Below are 24,403 nucleotides of genomic sequence, written 5' to 3' on the forward strand. Positions count from 1 at the left end.
GTTATACATAGCAACGGTCTGCTATACATAGCAACGGTACGGTCTGTTATACATAGCAACGGTCTGTTATACATAGCAACGGTCTGCTATACATAGCAACGGTATGGTCTGTTATACATAGCAACGGTACGGTCTGCTATACATAGCAACGGTACGGTCTGTTATACATAGCAACGGTCTGTTATACATAGCAATGGTCTGTTATACATAGCAACGGTCTGCTATACATAGCAACGGTACGGTCTGTTATACATAGCACCAGTCTGCTATACATAGCAACGGTCTGTTATACGTAGCAATGGTCTGTTATACATAGCAACGGTCTGTTATACATAGCAACGGTCTGTTATAGAGAAGTTACAGTCTGTAAAATGTTGTGACCAATCAGAATCGAGTATTCAACAAAGCTGTGTAATAAACGAGGTTAAAGGTGCACTAGTTGATATCCAGAGCATTAAAATAACACCAAACAACAACTACTACTACGACACGTGCATTTTAGTGCATGTGAGTCTCTCTGTTGCGCCCCACTGGCTCACTCACGGTCGCCGCTCTGCAGTGAGCTCATATGGCGGTTACTGCTGATAACAGCGTCCCAAAACACGCGTTGTCACGGAAACACATCGCCCACCCTCCGGTCTTCTTTTGTACAGCTCTTTGTAGGCGGACGTTTTACTGGCGTCTGGTAGTCACTTTCAGTCCAAAATGGCGGCAGCGTAGCTCTACTGCTGGGCGCTGATGTTGTAATGAAATAAAAAAATTTACTTTCACTTCTTAGTAATATATGTTCTCTGCCTTGTTGAGAGCCGTGTGGAGGCAATCCCTCAATCACAGATATGCTCTGAAACCTTTAATGGGCTCTCGGAAGTTAGGTTAGGTTAGGTTAGGTTAGGTTAAGTTAGGTTAGGTTAGGTTAAGTTAAGTTAGGTTAGGTTAGGTTAGGTTAGGTTAAGTTAAGTTAGGTTAGGTTAGGTTAAGTTAAGTTAGGTTAGGTTAGGTTAGGTTAAGTTAAGTTAGGTTAGGTTAGGTTAGGTTAAGTTAAGTTAGGTTAGGTTAGGTTAGGTTAAGTTAAGTTAGGTTAGGTTAGGTTAGGTTAAGTTAAGTTAGGTTAGGTTAGGTTAAGTTAAGTTAGGTTAGGTTAGGTTAGGTTAAGTTAAGTTAGGTTAGGTTAGGTTAAGTTAAGTTAGGTTAGGTTAGGTTAGGTTAAGTTAAGTTAGGTTAGGTTAGGTTAGGTTAGGTTAGGTTAGGTTAGGTTAGGTTAAGTTAAGTTAAGTTAAGTTAAGTTAAGTTAGGTTAGGTTAGGTTAGGTTAGGTTAAGTTAAGTTAAGTTAAGTTAGGTTAGGTTAGGTTAGGTTAGGTTAGGTTAGGTTAAGTTAGGTTAGGTTAGGTTAGGTTAGGTTAGGTTAGGTTAGGTTAAGTTAAGTTAGGTTAAGTTAAGTTAAGTTAAGTTAAGTTAAGTTAAGTTAGGTTAGGTTAGGTTAGGTTAGGTTAAGTTAAGTTAGGTTAGGTTAGGTTAGGTTAGGTTAGGTTAAGTTAAGTTAGGTTAGGTTAGGTTAGGTTAGGTTAGGTTAGGTTAAGTTAAGTTAGGTTAAGTTAAGTTAAGTTAAGTTAAGTTAAGTTAAGTTAAGTTAGGTTAAGTTCATCAGGTTAAATGATCAGTTGCCTCGTAGTTGCAAAGAATTTGCAAGTATAGAAAATGATATGCAGGTAGTCCAATAAAACCTCACCTGCAATATGAAATGTACTTTGTTCTCATATGTGACAGATGATCCAGATACTCTGATTGCTTGTATTAATTATAAACGTATTGTCCCGGTGTGTCTCCAGAACACAGTGAGCTGTGAGGATGAAGATCGCCGTGATTGGACAGAGTCTGTTCGGCCAGGAGGTTTACAAAGAGCTGAGGAAGGACGGCCACACCGTCGTAGGAGTCTTCACCATCCCTGACAAGGACGGCAAGGCCGACCCGCTGGGTGAGAACAACCAAACTGACTGACTAACTGAAGCTTAGGACCAGTTAAAATGAAATATTCCTCTCTCACTTAAAGCACACCCGCCATGAAGAGACTCAGGATGGTGCCAAATGAAATTTGGACTCTTCACACCGACACTTTTATCACTTTGTTCCACTAAACAAATAAAAGAAATCAATAAAGCTGTCTGTCCTCTAAAAGTTGCACAGTCATTGTCAGTGAGTCATCACCTGTTATCTTTACATCAGGTTATACAGACCATCATCTTAATATGGGACAATAACCTGCAGTAACTGTCTTCATCTGGATTTACAGCTCTGGAGAAGAATAAGGAAGAGATAGAGAATAATGTAGTTTTGATTGTCTGAGTTAGAGAACTACAAAGTCCAGCTTTCACCTTAACATAGAAAGTATGATTCATTTAAATGTCTAAAGGCTTCACCGTCATTGGGCCGGTCTGTGTGGAGTTTGCATGTTCTCCTGAGTCAGCGGGGGGAATCGTTTCAGTTATTTGTTGCAGGTTTTGCCGATTTTGTCCATTTCATGTCACGTATATCACTGTTTTTATTTTTATTAGTTGAATACCTTTTGGACAGTTGGTCAGTCAAAACAGCAATTTGAATACGTAACACTGAGGTCTGATTTTTCTCTATTCTATTCTATTTTTTTAATATATTATTTTATCTTAATTTATATATATATATATATATATATGTATAATTATTTTTTATTATTTAATTTCTTGTGATCTGGTTAATTTGGATTGTTATTATTTATTTATTTATTTACTATTCTACTGTATTTTTTATGTTATTATTATGAATTATTTAATTTACTTATATTGATATATATATGTTTATATATATATAGTTAATTATTTTGTATTTTATTTATTCTGATATGCTTAATTTGGATTATTATCATTTATTTATTTAGTCACCTATCACCTCTGCGAGCACAATAGTTATATATTGTGTATGAATGTTTGCTTAAAAGTGGAGAAAAGAATTCACTAAAAATATTTGAATAATATTTTTGTCACTATTCTGACAATAAATTGATTAATTAAACAAATAATGGAGCGATGAATTCATAATAAAAATCATATTTATATTTATTAGTATTTTGTAACTAAAACCATGAGTTTGATTATTCTTTCCTCCCCTAGCAACGGAGGCGGAGAAGGATGGCGTCGCCGTCTTCAAGTTCCCCCGCTGGCGTGTGAAGGGCCAGGCCATCCCGGAGGTTGTGGCCCAGTACAAGGCCACCGGCGCCGAGCTCAACGTCCTGCCCTTCTGCTCCCAGTTCATCCCCATGGAGGTCATCGACCAGCCCAAACACGGCTCCATCATCTACCACCCGTCCCTGCTGCCTCGCCACCGGGGAGCCTCGGCCATCAACTGGTGAGTCACATGATGTTCGTCGGGTTGGGGGGTCGGCATGGCGACGACGGCCAGTGTTTTACCTGCTCTGTGTCTCTGACACGCAGGACCCTGATCCATGGAGACAAGAAGGGCGGGTTCACGGTGTTCTGGGCCGACGACGGACTGGATACCGGACCGATCCTGCTGCAGAGGGAGTGTGACGTTGAACCCGACGACACCGTCAACACCATCTACAAGAGGTTCCTGTTCCCAGAGGGAGTCAGAGGCACAGTGAGTGTAGAGATGAGGCCGGAACATGTTGACCTGCTTTAATGTTCTCATCCTGTCTGTCTGGATATACCTGGATTCACCCTCCGTATTCACCCTCCGTGTTCACCCTCTGGATTCACCCTCCGTCTGTTGTTCTGGTTCCAGGTGGATGCAGTGAGGCTGATTGCAGGAGGGAAGGCCCCGAGGATCACCCAGCCAGAGGAGGGAGCCACGTATGAGTGCATTCAGAAGAAAGACAACGCTAAGGTGAGATACTACGACATCCAGAGAGATCAGTTGTCTCCAGGCGGCGACCTCCGGGTCTGAGAAGTGATGCTGAGGAGCCTTAAACCTGCATTCTGTCTACCAGCCAGCAGGGGGCGACTCCTCTGGTTGCTAAAAGAAAGCGTGGCAGCTTTATCTGTAGAGCACATTTCAGCAACACGGCAACTCAGAGTGCTTTACACAAACATTCAAGAACATTGTGAAAGAGTGCAAAAGAAGATTAAGACATAATTAAAACAGTCATAAAAACATTAAAGATTAGAAAATAAGAACAAGCTAAAAATAAAAGCTAGAATAGAGTCTAACACACCAGAGTGAAAGCTCTAGTGCAGTATAAGATCATTATCTGGTTTAATAAAAGGCAGCAGCAAACAGGAAAGTTTGAATCTTTGATTTAAAAGAACTCCGAGTTGAAGGTCCTGCAGGTTTCTGGGAGCTTGTTCCAGATATTCGGTGCATAAGAACTGAACGCTGCTTCTGCATGTTTAGTTGTGACTCTGGAGACACTAAGCAGACCTGATCCAGATGAACCTGAGAGGTCTGGATGGTTCAGAACATAGCAGAAGTGCTTTGTAAACCAGCAGCAGTATTTTTAAATCAGTTCTCTGAGCGACAGGGAGCCGGTGTAGAGACCTCAGAACTGGACTGATGTGATCCACTTTCTTGGTCTTAGTGAGGACTCTAGCAGCAGCGTTCTGAATCAGCTGCAGCTGTCTGATCCATTCTTTAGGAAGACCAGTAAAGACGCTGTTAGTCGGCTGAAGATCAATGCATGGACTAGTTTTTCCATATCCTGCTGAAACATCAGTCAGAAGTCTGGTTGTATAGAAGTCTTTGAGAAACTTGATTTATGACCTGAATGGAGTCTATCAGAACTACGTACATTCAGTTTAATGGTTTTCAAAGTAAAATATTTCAGTGCTTTGATTTTACTGCATGTTACATCTGAAGACTGAAGACTGTGTGTGTGTGTGTGTGTGTGTGTGTGTGTGTGTGTGTTGGCAGATTGACTGGAACCAGTCCGCTGAGGCTCTCCACAACTGGATCCGAGGAAACGACAAAGTGCCCGGAGCCTGGGCCGAGGTTGATGGACAGGTAACGCAGCGCTCTGGACTGTGTTTCTGGATGCTCGCTCAGGGCGTATTCACACCTGCCTTGTTTAGTTGGGTTGAATGGAACCCTGCAACGTTTAGTTCACCCTCTCTGTGCGGTTGGTTTGGGGCAGGTGTGAACACAGCAATCTCACTCGGGTGCAGCACCAAAACAAGCGAACCGAGACCTCCTTGAAGGGGGGGGGGGTCTCGGTTCACTTCCAAACGAACTGCGGTACGGTTCGGTACACTCCGACGTGATCCGGCCCAACTGGAGAAAGCATCGCGCCTTTTGGGATTAAACTGGCTCCAGTAGCGAGCAGCGCTGTGCACGTCAACACCAGACTATTCGCTATTCACATCAATACTGAACAGGTGTAACGTCAGGCTGTGTTGAAGACCACGGTCATACCTGATGGATCTAAGGAAATATTTTGTGCCGATGAGCATGTCACAGTTTAGGAGGGTTAATGCACGCCTCCTCCTCCTCCTCCGTACGTCTTGATATGTTCCTTCTGCGACTCCAGTGCAACACATTGTTTTCCAGTCGCCTCATTTTTAAATTGTATTGTTGCCTCGAGGGAAAAATTGCTACGAGGTAAAAATATTCTTTATTAGACGTTGTCCTCACCAGAGTTTTTCTGTTTCGTGTCTCTCTTCCTACAGAAAGTGACCTTCTACGGCTCCTCTCTGGTGGGTAACGGCACCGCAGCTAACGGTCAGCCTCTGGAGATCCTCGGAGTCAGCAGGCCCGGCATCGTCACCAAGGCCGGCCTGGTGCTGTTCGGCAACGACGGCAAGGCGGTAAGTCGTCGCCGTCGTCGTCCTCTGGAGCTATTTATCTCCTAAAGTGTCCGTCTCATCAGTCCTGTTCTTTACTCCTGCTCCTGTTGGCCCTCATCTTGTTGTATCTCCCATCATGTCCTTTCTCATTCCACCGTCTGTCCACCTCCCGCTCCTTTTCCCCCTCACTGGTGAACGAGACCTCACGATACTAAAACTCCGTCGCTTGGGGCAGTGACTCACTCCCCACCCGGAGGGAGCAATCCACCGGTTTCCGGCAGAGAACCAAGGCCTCAGACTCGGAGGTACTGACTCTCATCCCGACCGCTTTACACTCGGCTGCAAACCGCCCCAGTGCTGCTGAAGGTCACGGTCTGATGAAGCCAACAGAACCACATTATCTGCAAAGAGCAGAGACGCAATTCTGAGGTCCCAGAACGGGATGCTCTCCTCCCCCCCGGCTGCACCTCGAGATCGTGTCCATGAAAATCAAAAACAGGATCGTTGACGAGGGACAACCCCGGCAGAGGCCGACACCCAGAGGAAACGTGTTTGACTTTGTGCCGAGTGTACGGACGCAGCTCTCACTTTGGTTATACAAGGACCGGATGGCTCGTAACAACGACCCCGGTACCCCATATTCATAAGCCGTCTCCAAGTCCACAAAAAACATGTAGTCTGGATGGGCAAACTCCCATGACCCCTCCAACAGCCCCGCGAGGGTAAAGAGCCGGTCCGCTGCTCCACGGCCAGGACGGAGTCCACATTGCTCCTCCTGGATCTGAGATCGACTATCATACAGTAATGCAGTAATACAGTCACACATTAACATTCTAGCAGCATCAGACTGTCCAACTAAATCTCAGCCTGTAGATCAACCAGTTGGTTATTAACAGACAACACTCAGTCTAACGGGGTTCAGTCAGATATGTAGAGATGTCTGGATCAGTGATATCCTCCACTGTGTTGGACGGGGGACGACTGAAGGGACATGACGGCGATCAACCTTCATTTATTAAGGTATCGCCAACGCTCAGGTTCAGGCAAGGTCACTAAATAATTATTAGACGTGTATAAAACAAATGTTTGGAATACAATCTAAACATACGTCAAATGACATTGGAGTCTATGAGATCTTCTGTTTTCTATCCCCTAAAAGGGGCGTGGCCTTGACTTTTTGCGAACTACCCGTCATTCTTATCGCCTCATATTTACGTTTCCTGCAGGTTCTTAAAGTGTTTCTAGTTCCTCCCGTGTTTTAAAATGACCCCAAACACACTGAAAGGTGTTAAATAAGAATATTTCCATCAGCTCTTAAATACAGCGTAAGGTGACTTCACAGATGTTTCCTGCTGTTGACTCCATTTGGTGCACTTTTCCTTCCGTCGATGCACAAACTGAAACTATACCACCAAACAGTAACGTTTCTATCTAATCTGATGTTTTTGGGTGAAACTGGTGTCATCATCGATGGTCATGTCATGCTCTGTTTGTCTGCAGCTGTTGGTGAAGAACCTTCAGTTTGAGGACGGGAAGATGATTGCTGCAGCTCAGTACTTCCGCTCAGGGAGCAGCGCTGCCGTGGAGCTCACCGAGGAGGAGAAGACCTTCGCTGAGCAGATGAGGGTAGGACCTCCTCTCCTACTAATTCAAGGGGAGTTGAAAGAAATCTGGTGAAATGTGTAGACGTGTTGACTCTCTGCGTTGTTTCCTTACAGGCGGTGTGGCAGAGTATTCTGACTAACGTCAGTCAGGTTGAAAACTCCACTGATTTCTTCAAGTCCGGTGCTGCTTCCATGGATGTGGTCAGGTAATGAGGGGGGGGAGATTTACCTCCTTCAATAGATGTTATCTAACTCGTGCGGTGTCTGTTTGGAGCGGGCAGATTGTTTGGCTCCGGGGCTGTGGTCAAATAGTAAAAAGAAAATCCATCCTATGTCTTCCGCTCGACCTCGATGGAAGACATCATGAGGTCAAGGAAAGATGTGAAGGAGAATTCAGGAGGAAAGGACAACCGCAGTGCTATGATAACCCCGGGGGCGTGCCCGTTCGGAACAAGAACCGCTCATCGCTTGTTGACTCCGGGGAAGTGAAGAAGAATTTGGTTGTAACGTTAGTAATTTATATCCAGCAGTTAATGAGCCACAGTCTGCAGACGACATGCTGGTCTCAGTCTGCAGAGCCCTGAAGCCCCGATGAGGGCTGTCGGAGTTAAGTGATACTGAATGTGTCGCACGTCTAAATTGCACCAGCTTCAACACCGCATGTCCTTGTCCCCAGCCATACATGTGAAGTAGATCGGATGAACGGTTCTTGAGATATGTGAAGGACATACAGACCGACAGAGATTCCTTACTTCATATTCAGGTTTATCTGGTACAATAAAGAACAAAGAGAAAGAAAACGTCATTTCTAGACTCCCAGAATCCTAAACATCCAAAAGCAATGATGGCAGGTTGGTAATGGGACAGAGGGTCAGGAGACGGAGAAGACAGAGGATCAGGTGCACCTGACTTTGAAAGGGAAAGGGAGATGACACTGATTCCTGTTACGCCCCAAAACACACCGATGATTAATTAAGAGACTGAATACGACCCCTCACCCCTTAAGCCTTACTTTGTGCACAGATTATGCGCCGCTCAACCAGCAAAAGTGGAGTTGGACACGCTCTAAAAACACCTGCACCATGCACTTTAGACCGTGCGCTATAGATGGTTTACATAGGGCTCTATTTCTACTACACATCAGCATGTTAGTATCGTCATTGAGCATGTTGGCATGTAGCTCAAAGCCCAGATGTTGTTATGTGTACCAGTGTAATGCATTAGAGACTATTAGCTAGTTTAATTTCTTCAGGGTCGTTTTACCGATCAGTACATTAAACCTGTGATTCCTTCCTCTCCTCTCTGCTGCCGTCTCCAGGCTGGTGGAGGAGGTGAAGCTCCGGGCCGCCAGCTGCCAGCTGCAGAACGAGGACGTCTACATGAACTGCACCTTCCAGGATTTCATCCAGATGTGCGTCAGGAAGCTGCGAGGGGAGGACGACGAAGAGGAGCTGGTCGTTGACTATGTAAGTGTGATTGGCTGTTACTGGCTGGTGTTGGTTACTGAAGACGACGTGTTGACTGTCGGTCTGATTCCTCAGGTGGAGAAGAACACCAACAACATGACCATCAGGATGCCTCATCAGCTGTTCATCAACGGAGAGTTCATCGATGCAGAAGGAGGAAAAACCTACAAGACCATCAACCCCACTGACGGCACGGTGAGGACGGACAGACGGACAGAGAACGCTATTCTAAATATTACTTTTAATACTATGAGTTCTACCGAGAGCACAAAACCACATTCAAGTTCTGGTGTTGACAGGTTGCTAGGTTACAGGCACAGGAAAGGTGCTATATCATTAGCGTTCATTAGAACAATATTATTATTATGTTTTACAGATGTAGTCCAGATGTTAAAGTCTCCATCACCAGTATTCAGATCTTTAACCACCATATAACTGAAGTCTTCTGTACCACCGGTGTGGTTTCATGTGTCCGTCCTGCAGGCCATCTGTGACGTGTCTCTGGCCCAGGTCGGTGACGTGGACCGGGCAGTGGCTGCTGCTAAGGAGGCCTTTGAGGAGGGAGAGTGGGGCAGGATGAACCCCAGAGACAGAGGCAGACTCATCTACAAGTCAGTTCACTCGCTCTCACTAAACTGAACTCTCACAAGGCAACACACTCATCATCACACCCAAAACTTAAAGGTTGGCTGGTTAAATCACCACCCAGTTTATCCATGGCAAGCTTAGTGTCACCATAGAGTTAACTGGGAACACAGCATGATGCATAACTGTTGTTATGACGACTACCTGCCAGGTAAGGCTGGATTATCTATGGTCAGTCCCCGGTTCACTGGATGTTAACTGTTCTGCATAGTCTGCATACTTGCTGAGGAATTAGCACCATTAAAGGAACACTTCACCCCCAAAATGACCGTCTGTATATCAACTACTCACCCCGCGTTACCTTGAATTCTTGAAATCAGGAATCATGCTCCACGATGTCAGTGACCTTGTTGTCCCCCCCCCCCCCCCCACAGGCTGGCCGACCTGATGGAGGAGCACCAGGAGGAGCTGGCCACCATCGAAGCCATCGACTCCGGAGCGGTTTACACTCTGGCCCTCAAGACTCACGTGGGCATGTCCATCCAGACCTTCCGCTACTTCGCCGGCTGGTGTGATAAGATCCAAGTAAGACGGCCGCTTTTAAACCCTGGAGGTCACTCATGAGACGAGGTCAGACTTAACTTAAAGGTCACGTATCAGCTCATCTTCAGGTTCATACTTGTATTCTGTGTTTCTACTAGAACATGTTTACATGCTGTAATGTTCAGAAAACACTTTATTATCTTCGTACTGTCTGCCTGAATAAATCTGTATTCACCCTCCGTCTGAAACGCTCCGTTTTAGTGCATTTCAACAGATTTGCAACGGAATTGCGTTGCTAGGCAACAGTTTGGGTGTTTACTTCCTGTCAGCTAGGGATGCACCGATACCGATACCGATACCGATACCACTATCGGGTATCCGATACTGTGCTCATGTACTCGTACTCGCAAAACACCTTCGATACAACGGCACCGTGCGTTAAACTCCTTGGTCCGTGTTTCAAGACGGGTCGGGTGGGTTGCCGACATCGCCGCAGACCCCTGGCGCCTTTTACGTGGGCCGAGCCCTGCCCTGGCGACACGTAAAAGGCGCACTGAGGACAGTCCGCCTCGGTGACACTTTGTCCACGGCCCCGGGAAGCACCTTCGCCCCGAGCCTTTCCAAGCCGACCTAGAGCCGGTGGCGGCGCACCGCCTCGTATGCGGGACTCCCCAGCCTGCCGTGTGTCGCTCACACCCTCCAGCTGGCTGTTAACGAGGCTCTTTAGACACAGAGAAGTACTCGTATCGGTACTCGGTATCGGAGAGTACCCAAATGTAAGTACTTGTACTCGGTCTGATATAAAGTGGTATCAGTGCATCCCTACTGTCAGCTGATGTTATTCACATCCACTGCAACAGGAAACAAACTGGGACACATTTAGAATGTTTACGTTTAAAACCATGTAATGGTCTAAATATTGTATATTTGTGACATCACAAATGGACAGAAATCCTGACGGCTTGTTTCAAATGCACAATTTCTGAATACGGGTTGTGTGTGTTTCTCTATATATTGAGCGTTTTGATAGTTTAACAGTATTTACATATAGCACTTAAACCTGCTTAATAATATAAAAGACATGAAAATCTCACTTTTTAAAATATGGGACCTTTAAACTTAAAGTTACAATCGCAGAAAGATCTCTGTTTTGTTCTCTTTGTTAGCACCTACAGTATGGGGATAAGTGGTAACTACAGGTGGATCTCACTTCCCAGAGATCCAAATAGTGTCGCCTTTTCCCGGGAATGTCGCCACAGTTCCTAATACTGCAAATGCAACGGCCTTCATCAGATAGTGACTATTACTATTACTTTGAACCTGTAAAACCACCAGTTGACCGTAGTGTATGGCTAATCAGCAATAATACCTGCAAATGAATGATGATGTCGTCTTTTCACAGGGCAGCACCATCCCCATCAACCAGGCCAGACCCAACCGTAACCTCACCTTCACCAAGAAGGAGCCGATAGGGTGAGAGAGTCGTCTGCATGATTAAACACACACACACATGTTGAGCATATATATATATATACTGTATTAATACACAGACTATAAGGATGTATATATATATATATATATATATACTGGACATGTAGCAGCGTCATCATGCAGAAACCTATGTCAGGTCACCATGTGGGGAAAGGTTTCTCGCGACGCTAAAACATACTTTGACCTAAATGTGAATGTTGTGATTTGAACACATGAGGATCACCACTAGGAAGCTACAGGATGATATAAATACAGTCTTACGTTCTTTATGTCATTAGCATGTAAACATCTTCCCTGTCTCCTCTCAGAGTGTGTGCCATCGTGATTCCCTGGAACTATCCTCTGATGATGCTGGCCTGGAAGACCGCAGCCTGCCTGGCAGCTGGAAACACCGTCGTCCTCAAACCTGCTCAGGTCAGTCAGCCTCCACACGTTAGCCTCTCAGAATGCTAACAGTTGATTAGCTCCAAACACAAAGTACAGTTAGTCCAGAGGTCAGCAACCTGCAGCTCTTCAGCTCCTCTCCAGTGGCTCTCTGTGGAGTTATAAACATGGAAATGTTGTTTACATTTTCATTTTTATTTATTGTTGTAGGTCTATGGTAAGACGCTACGACGGAGTATTAGGGCCACATTGAGGAACAAAATTAATCTGAGATTTCCAGAATAAAGTCATAGGTTTATGAGAAAAAAGTTGTAATATTATAAAGTAGTCATTTTCTTTTTTAGTTATGACTTATTCTCGTAATATTACGTCTTTTTATTCTCTTAATATTCTGACTTTATTCTGTAAATCTCAGATGTTTTTTCCCTCAATGTGGCCCTAATACTCCGTAGTACATTGTCTCTTTGGCCCTCACTGCATTAGACTGATATACTATATACTCAGACTATAAACTGTTACCTTCATCACAATGATCACATGTTTTGCGGCTCCAGACAGATTTCTTTGTCTCTTTAGGTAGTAAAGGTTGCTGAGCCCTGAGCTGAGGGAATGTCGATAGTTTTGCAGGTGTTTGGTCGTAAACTATATTTTGATCTGATGGCGCTACTGTAAATGAAAAGTCCGAGTCAGTTATTACAGTTCATCCTGAGGGGGACGTGAATGTCTGCTGCTAGCGTAGCGTGGGTTAAATAAAGCAGTCCTGTGTTTCCAGGTGACTCCGCTGACGGCGCTGAAGTTTGCTGAGTTGGCGGCGAGGGCCGGACTGCCCAAAGGAGTGATTAACATTCTACCTGGATCAGGTAGGAGCAGACGCTGTCAGCCTTACTTTGTTTTCTGGTGGTTGTTATTTAAAGATCAAGCACACACTTAAAGGGTCACTTCTGTATTTTACATCCCATGTTTTTGTGTCTTAGTGACTAAAGCCAAATTCACACTACAAGACTTTCAGAGTCACGACACAACCTGCTGTCTAACCGGGAGTCTTTAAGTCGTTGTGGTTTACAAACGACATGACTGACCGGAGACAGGAGGTCACACTACTAGATGTTTGAATCTCTGATGAGGTCTCCAAACGATGTTCTGTCACTAAAACACCCGTGAGAAATACACAGTGAATGGCGTGATACCAGACACGAGACACGTTGCTGATGTTGTTGGCACGTCTTTACAAAATAGCCTGTTTAAACCGGTTTCCACATGTTTTACTTTTTATTCCTCTCGGTGCAAAAACAACTTTGCTCCGTGTTGTAAATGCAGCACATCCAGTCAGTTCCTGTTGTTACAGGCGACTCCTCCTCGGGGAGCGGAAGATCAGGGCTAAAGCTGTGTAGTGTGAACAAGGCATCACTTTCTGAAACTGGTCCAGTATTCAGTGAGAACGCTGTAGCTGCTAAACAGGCTGTGATGTAATCGCGCGGGTCAACTCCTCACCGTCAGCGTACGTCCACTAACAGTTCTTGTTTTAACAGATTGTTATTAGAAGTGTCTGACAACATTATGGAAAGAACCCAACAGAGAAATAAAACGCTTTTCTTTATCTTTAACTTGATCCGGTCTGTTTGTTCGCTCGGAGAAGTCTCGCTCTGAGATCTCGTGTGACATCCACATTGTTGAATCAGCTAAAAACTAGAATGTCACTCGGAGAGCGCAGACCTCCACCAAGGTGCGTGACTTTAAAAACAGATCCCAGCTCCCAGCTGGCGGTACCGTGAGCTGGTCGGCTTGTTATTACCACGGTGTGTTTGCGTGTAACGTATCGGCGGACGCCTCTCTCATTCAGCAGCCTTGTTATGTCTGTAGAACGTTACTCTACGTTGTCTCTCATCCCGTCATCTACCGCTTTGTTCTTTCTCACCGCGGACGGACAGCAGCTCCACACATCCTCACACGTAGCTCTCTGCTCTCAGAAGGAGGCGGGGTCAACGCGTCATCAACGCGTCATCAGTCACACTGTGCATGTGTTATACCCTGTTTCACATTTCATTAAAATCCATCACGGACTTTTGGAGTAATCCTGCTAACGGAGAGATTGACCGACCGACAGACGCCGGTGAAAACATAACGCCCTTCAAGGCCAACACAACAAACTCTGAAACACCGGCACTCCTCTCTCCATCTCTCACTCCATTTCCACCGTTGTCTTCTGGCTTCAAGTCACATGACACAATAACAATAACAGAAAGGTAAAAGAAAAGTGTTTTATTTCTCTGTAGGGTTCTTTCTATAATGTTGTCAGACACTTCTAATAACAGTCTGAGCCTGTCGGCGGCAAAAACAAGAACTGTTAGTGGACGTACGTTGCCGATGAGGAGTTGACCTGAGTGATTACATCACAGCCTGTTTAGCGTTCTCCCTCAATACTGGACCAGCTTCATACATTGTTGTCCCCATTAGTCACTTAGACACAACAACAAGGTCAAATAGGTTGAAAGCTACAGAAGTTCCCCTTTAACTAATGAAGCTATGATCGTTGTAACTGATCTCATCCTCTCCTTCTAGGTGCTCTGGTGGGTCAGCGTATGTCCGACCATCCTGACGTCCGTAAACTGGGCTTCACAGGCTCCACTGAGATCGGCAAACACATCATGAAGAGGTGAGAGCTGAAACCCGTTTTTACAAACCTCTGTGGACTCTAAACCGACATCGCTGCTCATCTCTGTGTCTCTGTGTCTCTGTGTCTCTGTGTCTCTGTGTGTCCTCCTCCGTCTGAAGCTGCGCCGTCAGCAACGTAAAGAAAGTTTCTCTGGAGCTCGGAGGGAAATCTCCTCTGATCATCTTCGCTGACTGTGACATGGACAAGGCCGTCCGCATGGTGAGATCATGTTTTTAGACGTGTTGCACACGTTTAACACAGCTGCAGCAGTAAGACACCGTGATGTGATGTGATGTGATATGATATATGTGTGTATTTCAGGGGATGAGCTCAGTGTTCTTCAACAAGGGAGAGAACTGCATCGCAGCCGGCCGACTGTTTGTGGAGGAAACCATTCACGACCAGTACGTGAAAAGAGTGGTACGTTTCCTCTGCTGATGTTTCTGCCTCTCCTCTCTGCTGATGTTTCTGCCTCTCCTCTCTGCTGATGTTTCTGCCTCTCCTCACTGCTGATGTTTCTGCCTCTCCTCTCTGCTGATGTTTCTGCCTCTCCTCTCTGCTGATGTTTCTGCCTCTCCTCTCTGCTGATGTTTCTGCCTCTCCTCTCTGCTGATGTTTCTGCCTCTCCTCACTGCTGATGTTTCTGCCTCTCCTCTCTGCTGATGTTTCTGCCTCTCCTCACTGCTGATGTTTCTGCCTCTCCTCTCCTCCTCAGAGGCACCGTGTTTATTTTAGGGCTCTCAGAGTTAACGCAAAATAGTTTTAACGCCACTAATTTATTTAACGCATTAACACAACCAAACTTTTTTAGGTTGTAGCGTCTCAGTTTTAAAGTTCGAGTGAAGATACTTCTACTATCATAGTAAACTAGTAAACCTGATGAATCCATCAGTACCAACCATGTCAGACTAGCTGGTCGTGAAGGAGGTTAAATAACGCTCCAAACTTACACTAAATGTTGGCGAGGAAAAACTAGCCCGGCCATTTTCAAAGGGGTCCCTTGACCTCTGACCTGCATCTCTATTATCGTTGAGGTCAGGTTGAGGAGGTGAAGAAGATGAAGATCGGTGATCCGCTGGACCGCTCCACAGACCACGGCCCTCAGAACCACAAAGCCCACCTGGACAAGCTGGTGGAGTACTGTCAGACCGGCATCAAGGAGGGAGCCACTCTGGTCTGTGGCGGCAAACAGGTGCAGCGGCCAGGTAAAGGCAGCGAGTCTCAGATATATCAACCAGTCACCTCTGGTTTATTCCATCTGTAGGTCTGTAATGTGCCGTCTCGTTGTGTGTGTGTCTGCCTCCAGGCTTCTTCTTCGAGCCCACGGTGTTCACCGACGTTCAGGACCACATGTACATCGCTATAGAGGAGTCGTTCGGCCCCGTCATGATCCTCTCCAAGTTCAAGAGCGGGTAAGTCTGACTCTACTTACTGACTCATATCCCCCTTTTTACCACATTACCAACAACTCACACCAACCAGCCCGTTCTCACTCCCAACACGTCTAATCATTCTCTTCTCTTCTCTTTCTCCTGCCCGGTCTCCGTCTCCGTCTCCGTCTCCGTCTCCGTCTCCGTCTCGCTGCCTCAGTGAAGTGGACGATGTCCTGAGAAGGGCCAACGCGACGGAGTACGGTCTGGCGTCGGGTGTTTTCACGCGGGACATCAGCAAAGCTCTGTACGTCAGCGAGAAGCTCAACGCCGGCACAGTTTTTGTCAACACCTACAACAAGACTGACGTGGCCTCGCCTTTTGGAGGCTTCAAACAGTCTGGCTTTGGCAAAGACCTGGGTAAGACACGCTGCTGCTGCTGTGTAGCTCTACTTCTTTTATTAAACACTTCATAGTTAAGTATCAACACTAAATCCCAGTATTTGCTTTCATCTGGCTGCTGAAGAACCTCATACAACCCCACTGAGAAACACCAGAACTATCCCTTTAAGTAGACTGGATCACATCCTGTTAGTAGTGATTCATATCCGTTCTTACCGTCAGTGTCTCCGTCACTCCAACAGGACAAGAGGCTCTCAACGAATACCTGAAGACGAAGGCAGTGACCATCGAGTATTGAGTCGGATCACAGCTGGAAGAAGCAGTGAGACATCCAGAGGCAGCGATGTGGACCTGCAGAGGAGACCAAGCATTAGTGACTACTGACTGATAACACTGTATGTGCCTTAACATGTTAAATCTGTCTAACACGTGACTGTTGAGTCCTCGGAGCCGTGTAGTACGACGTGTTGTCCTGAACTATGCAAATGAAGAATGTTCCTCTAGGTAGTGAGACTGTTGTGTAATCAATGTGATTGAGTTACAGTAACAGACTGCATTCATTTCTAATATGGCTTACATTAGGTCAGACGAGTCTAAAGAAGTGTAACATTTCTAATAACAATGTTTGGTTAACAATGAAAACTACTGAGCACCGTCACAGTCTCTCTTTATTCCTGCTGAGTCTCTCTTTATTCCTGCTGAGTCTCTCTTTATTCCTGTTGAGTCTCTCTTTATTCCTGCTGAGTCTCTTTATTCCTGCTGAGTCTCTCTTTATTCCTGTTGAGTCTCTTTATTCCTGTTGAGTCTCTCTTTATTCCTGTTGAGTCTCTCTTTATTCCTGCTGAGTCTCTCTTTATTCCTGCTGAGTCTCTCTTTATTCCTGTTGAGTCTCTTTATTCCTGTTGAGTCTCTCTTTATTCCTGCTGAGTCTCTCTTTATTCCTGTTGAGTCTCTCTTTATTCCTGTTGAGTCTCTCTTTATTCCTGCTGAGTCTCTTTATTCCTGCTGAGTCTCTCTTTATTCCTGTTGAGTCTCTTTATTCCTGTTGAGTCTCTCTTTATTCCTGCTGAGTCTCTTTATTCCTGTTGAGTCTCTCTTTATTCCTGTTGAGTCTCTCTTTATTCCTGTTGAGTCTCTCTTTATTCCTGTTGAGTCTCTTTATTCCTGTTGAGTCTCTCTTTATTCCTGTTGAGTCTCTCTTTATTCATGTTGAGTCTCTCTTTATTCCTGCTGAGTCTCTCTTTATTCCTGTTGAGTCTCTCTTTATTCATGTTGAGTCTCTCTTTATTCCTGCTGAGTCTCTCTTTATTCCTGCTGAGTCTCTCTTTATTCCTGTTGAGTCTCTCTTTATTCATGTTGAGTCTCTCTTTATTCCTGTTGAGTCTCTTTATTCCTGTTGAGTCTCTTTATTCCTGTTGAGTCTCTCTTTATTCCTGCTGAGTCTCTTTATTCCTGTTGAGTCTCTTTATTCCTGCTGAGTCTCTCTTTATTCATGTTGAGTCTCTCTTTATTCCTGTTGAGTCTCTTTATTCCTGTTGAGTCTCTTTATTCCTGTTGAGTCTCTCTTTATTCCTGCTGAGTCTCTTTATTCCTGTTGAGTCTCTTTATTCCTGCTGAGTCTCTCTTTATTCCTGCTGAGTCTCTCTTTATTCCTGTTGAGTCTCTCTTTATTCCTGTTGAGTCTCTCTTTATTCATGTTGAGTCTCTCTTTATTCATGTTGAGTCTCTCTTTATTCCTGCTGAGTCTCTCTTTATTCCTGCTGAGTCTCTTTATTCCTGTTGAGTCTCTCTTTATTCCTGCTGAGTCTCTCTTTATTCCTGTTGAGTCTCTTTATTCCTGCTGAGTCTCTTTATTCCTGCTGAGTCTCTCTTTATTCCTGTTGAGTCTCTTTATTCCTGTTGAGTCTCTCTTTATTCCTGCTGAGTCTCTCTTTATTCCTGTTGAGTCTCTTTATTCCTGCTGAGTCTCTCTTTATTCCTGCTGAGTCTCTCTTTATTCCTGCTGAGTCTCTCTTTATTCCTGCTGAGTCTCTCTTTATTCCTGCTGAGTCTCTCTTTATTCCTGTTGAGTCTCTCTTTATTCCTGCTGAGTCTCTCTTTATTCCTGCTGAGTCTCTCTTTATTCCTGTTGAGTCTCTCTTTATTCCTGTTGAGTCTCTCTTTATTCATGTTGAGTCTCTCTTTATTCATGTTGAGTCTCTCTTTATTCCTGTTGAGTCTCTTTATTCCTGCTGAGTCTCTCTTTATTCCTGCTGAGTCTCTCTTTATTCCTGTTGAGTCTCTCTTTATTCCTGTTGAGTCTCTCTTTATTCCTGTTGAGTCTCTCTTTATTCCTGTTGAGTCTCTCTTTATTCCTGTTGAGTCTCTCTTTATTCCTGCTGAGTCTCTCTTTATTCCTGTTGAGTCTCTCTTTATTCCTGTTGAGTCTCTCTTTATTCCTGCTGAGTCTCTTTATTCCTGCTGAGTCTCTCTTTATTCCTGTTGAGTCTCTCTTTATTCCTGTTGAGTCTCTCTTTATTCCTGTTGAGTCTCTTTATTCCTGTTGAGTCTCTCTTTATTCCTGTTGAGTCTCTTTATTCCTGCTGAGTCTCTCTTTATTCCTGTTGAGTCTCTTTATTCCTGTTGAGTCTCTCTTTATTCCTGTTGAGTCTCTTTATTCCTGTTGAGTCTCTCTTTATTCCTGTTGAGTCTCTTTATTCCTGCTGAGTCTCTCTTTATTCCTGCTGAGTCTCTTTATTCCTGTTGAGTCTCTCTTTATTCCTGTTGAGTCTCTTTATTCCTGCTGAGTCTCTCTTTATTCCTGCTGAGTCTCTTTATTCCTGTTGAGTCTCTCTTTATTCCTGCTGAGTCTCTTTATTCCTGTTGAGTCTCTCTTTATTCCTGTTGAGTCTCTTTATTCCTGCTGAGTCTCTCTTTATTCCTGCTGAGTCTCTTTATTCCTGTTGAGTCTCTCTTTATTCCTGTTGAGTCTCTTTATTCCTGCTGAGTCTCTCTTTATTCCTGTTGAGTCTCTTTATTCCTGCTGAGTCTCTCTTTATTCCTGCTGAGTCTCTCTTTATTCCTGCTGAGTCTCTTTATTCCTGCTGAGTCTCTCTTTATTCCTGTTGAGTCTCTCTTTATTCCTGTTGAGTCTCTTTATTCCTGCTGAGTCTCTTTATTCCTGCTGAGTCTCTCTTTATTCCTGTTGAGTCTCTCTTTATTCCTGTTGAGTCTCTTTATTCCTGTTGAGTCTCTTTATTCCTGCTGAGTCTCTTTATTCCTGTTGAGTCTCTCTTTATTCCTGCTGAGTCTCTCTTTATTCCTGCTGAGTCTCTTTATTCCTGCTGAGTCTCTCTTTATTCCTGTTGAGTCTCTCTTTATTCCTGTTGAGTCTCTCTTTATTCCTGTTGAGTCTCTTTATTCCTGTTGAGTCTCTCTTTATTCCTGTTGAGTCTCTTTATTCCTGTTGAGTCTCTCTTTATTCCTGTTGAGTCTCTTTATTCCTGCTGAGTCTCTCTTTATTCCTGCTGAGTCTCTTTATTCCTGTTGAGTCTCTCTTTATTCCTGTTGAGTCTCTTTATTCCTGCTGAGTCTCTCTTTATTCCTGTTGAGTCTCTTTATTCCTGCTGAGTCTCTCTTTATTCCTGCTGAGTCTCTCTTTATTCCTGCTGAGTCTCTTTATTCCTGCTGAGTCTCTCTTTATTCCTGTTGAGTCTCTCTTTATTCCTGTTGAGTCTCTTTATTCCTGCTGAGTCTCTTTATTCCTGCTGAGTCTCTCTTTATTCCTGTTGAGTCTCTCTTTATTCCTGTTGAGTCTCTTTATTCCTGTTGAGTCTCTTTATTCCTGCTGAGTCTCTTTATTCCTGTTGAGTCTCTCTTTATTCCTGTTGAGTCTCTCTTTATTCATGTTGAGTCTCTCTTTATTCATGTTGAGTCTCTCTTTATTCCTGCTGAGTCTCTCTTTATTCCTGCTGAGTCTCTTTATTCCTGCTGAGTCTCTCTTTATTCCTGTTGAGTCTCTCTTTATTCCTGTTGAGTCTCTTTATTCCTGCTGAGTCTCTTTATTCCTGCTGAGTCTCTCTTTATTCCTGCTGAGTCTCTTTATTCCTGTTGAGTCTCTTTATTCCTGCTGAGTCTCTTTATTCCTGTTGAGTCTCTCTTTATTCCTGCTGAGTCTCTTTATTCCTGTTGAGTCTCTCTTTATTCCTGTTGAGTCTCTCTTTATTCATGTTGAGTCTCTCTTTATTCCTGCTGAGTCTCTCTTTATTCCTGCTGAGTCTCTTTATTCCTGCTGAGTCTCTCTTTATTCCTGTTGAGTCTCTTTATTCCTGCTGAGTCTCTCTTTATTCCTGCTGAGTCTCTCTTTATTCCTGTTGAGTCTCTCTTTATTCCTGCTGAGTCTCTCTTTATTCCTGCTGAGTCTCTCTTTATTCCTGTTGAGTCTCTCTTTATTCCTGTTGAGTCTCTCTTTATTCATGTTGAGTCTCTCTTTATTCATGTTGAGTCTCTCTTTATTCCTGTTGAGTCTCTTTATTCCTGCTGAGTCTCTCTTTATTCCTGCTGAGTCTCTCTTTATTCCTGTTGAGTCTCTCTTTATTCCTGTTGAGTCTCTCTTTATTCATGTTGAGTCTCTCTTTATTCCTGTTGAGTCTCTCTTTATTCCTGTTGAGTCTCTCTTTATTCCTGTTGAGTCTCTCTTTATTCCTGCTGAGTCTCTTTATTCCTGCTGAGTCTCTCTTTATTCCTGTTGAGTCTCTCTTTATTCCTGTTGAGTCTCTCTTTATTCCTGTTGAGTCTCTTTATTCCTGTTGAGTCTCTCTTTATTCCTGTTGAGTCTCTTTATTCCTGTTGAGTCTCTCTTTATTCCTGTTGAGTCTCTTTATTCCTGCTGAGTCTCTCTTTATTCCTGCTGAGTCTCTTTATTCCTGTTGAGTCTCTCTTTATTCCTGTTGAGTCTCTTTATTCCTGCTGAGTCTCTCTTTATTCCTGCTGAGTCTCTTTATTCCTGTTGAGTCTCTCTTTATTCCTGTTGAGTCTCTTTATTCCTGTTGAGTCTCTCTTTATTCCTGTTGAGTCTCTTTATTCCTGCTGAGTCTCTCTTTATTCCTGCTGAGTCTCTTTATTCCTGTTGAGTCTCTCTTTATTCCTGTTGAGTCTCTTTATTCCTGCTGAGTCTCTCTTTATTCCTGTTGAGTCTCTTTATTCCTGCTGAGTCTCTCTTTATTCCTGCTGAGTCTCTCTTTATTCCTGCTGAGTCTCTTTATTCCTGCTGAGTCTCTCTTTATTCCTGTTGAGTCTCTCTTTATTCCTGTTGAGTCTCTTTATTCCTGCTGAGTCTCTTTATTCCTGCTGAGTCTCTCTTTATTCCTGTTGAGTCTCTCTTTATTCCTGTTGAGTCTCTTTATTCCTGTTGAGTCTCTTTATTCCTGCTGAGTCTCTTTATTCCTGTTGAGTCTCTCTTTATTCCTGCTGAGTCTCTCTTTATTCCTGCTGAGTCTCTCTTTATTCCTGCTGAGTCTCTTTATTCCTGCTGAGTCTCTCTTTATTCCTGTTGAGTCTCTCTTTATTCCTGTTGAGTCTCTCTTTATTCCTGTTGAGTCTCTTTATTCCTGTTGAGTCTCTCTTTATTCCTGTTGAGTCTCTTTATTCCTGCTGAGTCTCTCTTTATTCCTGCTGAGTCTCTTTATTCCTGTTGAGTCTCTCTTTATTCCTGTTGAGTCTCTTTATTCCTGCTGAGTCTCTCTTTATTCCTGTTGAGTCTCTTTATTCCTGCTGAGTCTCTCTTTATTCCTGCTGAGTCTCTCTTTATTCCTGCTGAGTCTCTTTATTCCTGCTGAGTCTCTCTTTATTCCTGTTGAGTCTCTTTATTCCTGTTGAGTCTCTTTATTCCTGCTGAGTCTCTTTATTCCTGCTGAGTCTCTCTTTATTCCTGTTGAGTCTCTCTTTATTCCTGTTGAGTCTCTTTATTCCTGTTGAGTCTCTTTATTCCTGCTGAGTCTCTTTATTCCTGTTGAGTCTCTCTTTATTCCTGTTGAGTCTCTCTTTATTCATGTTGAGTCTCTCTTTATTCATGTTGAGTCTCTCTTTATTCCTGCTGAGTCTCTCTTTATTCCTGCTGAGTCTCTTTATTCCTGCTGAGTCTCTCTTTATTCCTGTTGAGTCTCTCTTTATTCCTGTTGAGTCTCTTTATTCCTGCTGAGTCTCTTTATTCCTGCTGAGTCTCTCTTTATTCCTGCTGAGTCTCTTTATTCCTGTTGAGTCTCTTTATTCCTGCTGAGTCTCTTTATTCCTGTTGAGTCTCTCTTTATTCCTGCTGAGTCTCTTTATTCCTGTTGAGTCTCTCTTTATTCCTGTTGAGTCTCTCTTTATTCATGTTGAGTCTCTCTTTATTCCTGCTGAGTCTCTCTTTATTCCTGCTGAGTCTCTCTTTATTCCTGTTGAGTCTCTTTATTCCTGTTGAGTCTCTTTATTCCTGCTGAGTCTCTCTTTATTCCTGTTGAGTCTCTTTATTCCTGCTGAGTCTCTCTTTATTCCTGTTGAGTCTCTTTATTCCTGCTGAGTCTCTCTTTATTCCTGTTGAGTCTCTTTATTCCTGCTGAGTCTCTTTATTCCTGTTGAGTCTCTCTTTATTCCTGCTGAGTCTCTTTATTCCTGTTGAGTCTCTCTTTATTCCTGTTGAGTCTCTCTTTATTCATGTTGAGTCTCTCTTTATTCCTGCTGAGTCTCTCTTTATTCCTGCTGAGTCTCTCTTTATTCCTGTTGAGTCTCTTTATTCCTGTTGAGTCTCTTTATTCCTGCTGAGTCTCTCTTTATTCCTGTTGAGTCTCTTTATTCCTGCTGAGTCTCTCTTTATTCCTGTTGAGTCTCTTTATTCCTGCTGAGTCTCTCTTTATTCCTGTTGAGTCTCTTTATTCCTGCTGAGTCTCTTTATTCCTGTTGAGTCTCTCTTTATTCCTGCTGAGTCTCTTTATTCCTGTTGAGTCTCTCTTTATTCCTGTTGAGTCTCTCTTTATTCATGTTGAGTCTCTCTTTATTCCTGTTGAGTCTCTTTATTCCTGCTGAGTCTCTTTATTCCTGTTGAGTCTCTCTTTATTCCTGCTGAGTCTCTTTATTCCTGTTGAGTCTCTCTTTATTCCTGTTGAGTCTCTTTATTCCTGCTGAGTCTCTTTATTCCTGCTGAGTCTCTTTATTCCTGTTGAGTCTCTCTTTATTCCTGTTGAGTCTCTTTATTCATGTTGAGTCTCTCTTTATTCCTGTTGAGTCTCTTTATTCCTGCTGAGTCTCTTTATTCCTGTTGAGTCTCTCTTTATTCCTGTTGAGTCTCTTTATTCATGTTGAGTCTCTCTTTATTCCTGTTGAGTCTCTCTTTATTCATGTTGAGTCTCTCTTTATTCCTGTTGAGTCTCTCTTTATTCCTGCTGAGTCTCTTTATTCATGTTGAGTCTCTCTTTATTCCTGCTGAGTCTCTCTTTATTCATGTTGAGTCTCTCTTTATTCCTGCTGAGTCTCTTTATTCCTGTTGAGTCTCTCTTTATTCATGTTGAGTCTCTCTTTATTCCTGCTGAGTCTCTTTATTCCTGTTGAGTCTCTCTTTATTCATGTTGAGTCTCTCTTTATTCCTGCCGACTGTTAAAAACTACATAAACTGAATATTTTAGCTGGCTTGTTACTAAAATGTTGCTTTTTCTACAGAGGGGTTTGTTCATATGTCATTCACAGCCTGATTTATACAACATTTTATTACTAAAAACATGGAGAAAATATATTTTTTATTTAGTATTTAGTATTTTTCATTATGATAAAAACAGATATCCATAATCTCCTCTGTAGAAAACCTTTGACTGTAAGACGTCAACAAAATGAAACAAGAATTTTGAACCTGGTTTTATCCAATGTTCACATTTCTGTTCTGGAAATGTATGAAAATTAGCACATATTTAATGACATAATGCCTCATTTGCATATTTAAACAAAACATTTTAGAAAATAACTGGCTTTACAAAAGGTCCCATATTGTAAAAAGTGAGATTTTCATGTCTTTTATATTATAAAGCAGGTTTAAGTGCTATATGTAAATACTGTTAAACTATCACAACGCTCAATATACAGAGAAACACACACAGCTCGTATTCAGAAATTGTGCGTTTGAAAAAAGACGTC

At 43.4% G+C, this 24,403-nt stretch overlaps 2 protein-coding genes across 4 annotated transcripts in view; one reads left to right on the forward strand and one right to left on the reverse strand.

Annotated features, from left to right (window-relative positions):
- The window catches only part of aldh1l1 (aldehyde dehydrogenase 1 family, member L1), an 18,919-nt gene extending 1,997 nt beyond the window's left edge, over positions 1 to 16,922 (forward strand). For both annotated transcript variants that reach the window (XM_074609655.1, XM_074610410.1), the window contains exons 2-23: positions 1,828 to 1,973; positions 3,142 to 3,376; positions 3,463 to 3,628; positions 3,773 to 3,874; positions 4,898 to 4,987; positions 5,650 to 5,787; positions 7,267 to 7,392; positions 7,485 to 7,576; positions 8,689 to 8,836; positions 8,912 to 9,031; positions 9,320 to 9,447; positions 9,856 to 10,006; positions 11,367 to 11,437; positions 11,764 to 11,869; positions 12,612 to 12,699; positions 14,399 to 14,492; positions 14,612 to 14,711; positions 14,814 to 14,912; positions 15,532 to 15,697; positions 15,799 to 15,904; positions 16,083 to 16,282; positions 16,507 to 16,922. In XM_074609655.1, coding sequence (XP_074465756.1) covers positions 1,847 to 1,973; positions 3,142 to 3,376; positions 3,463 to 3,628; positions 3,773 to 3,874; positions 4,898 to 4,987; positions 5,650 to 5,787; positions 7,267 to 7,392; positions 7,485 to 7,576; positions 8,689 to 8,836; positions 8,912 to 9,031; positions 9,320 to 9,447; positions 9,856 to 10,006; positions 11,367 to 11,437; positions 11,764 to 11,869; positions 12,612 to 12,699; positions 14,399 to 14,492; positions 14,612 to 14,711; positions 14,814 to 14,912; positions 15,532 to 15,697; positions 15,799 to 15,904; positions 16,083 to 16,282; positions 16,507 to 16,562 — 2,709 coding nt within the window. In that variant the 5' untranslated portion in view covers positions 1,828 to 1,846 and the 3' untranslated portion in view covers positions 16,563 to 16,922. The remainder of the gene's footprint in view (positions 1 to 1,827; positions 1,974 to 3,141; positions 3,377 to 3,462; positions 3,629 to 3,772; positions 3,875 to 4,897; positions 4,988 to 5,649; positions 5,788 to 7,266; positions 7,393 to 7,484; positions 7,577 to 8,688; positions 8,837 to 8,911; positions 9,032 to 9,319; positions 9,448 to 9,855; positions 10,007 to 11,366; positions 11,438 to 11,763; positions 11,870 to 12,611; positions 12,700 to 14,398; positions 14,493 to 14,611; positions 14,712 to 14,813; positions 14,913 to 15,531; positions 15,698 to 15,798; positions 15,905 to 16,082; positions 16,283 to 16,506) is intronic.
- Positions 1 to 24,403, reverse strand: part of znf831 (zinc finger protein 831) — a 123,908-nt gene that overhangs the window by 15,984 nt on the left and 83,521 nt on the right. The window lies entirely within an intron of this gene.

Source organism: Sebastes fasciatus, chromosome 1 (genome assembly GCF_043250625.1).
Source record: "Sebastes fasciatus isolate fSebFas1 chromosome 1, fSebFas1.pri, whole genome shotgun sequence".
In the NCBI taxonomy this organism is placed as follows: domain Eukaryota; kingdom Metazoa; phylum Chordata; class Actinopteri; order Perciformes; family Sebastidae; genus Sebastes; species Sebastes fasciatus.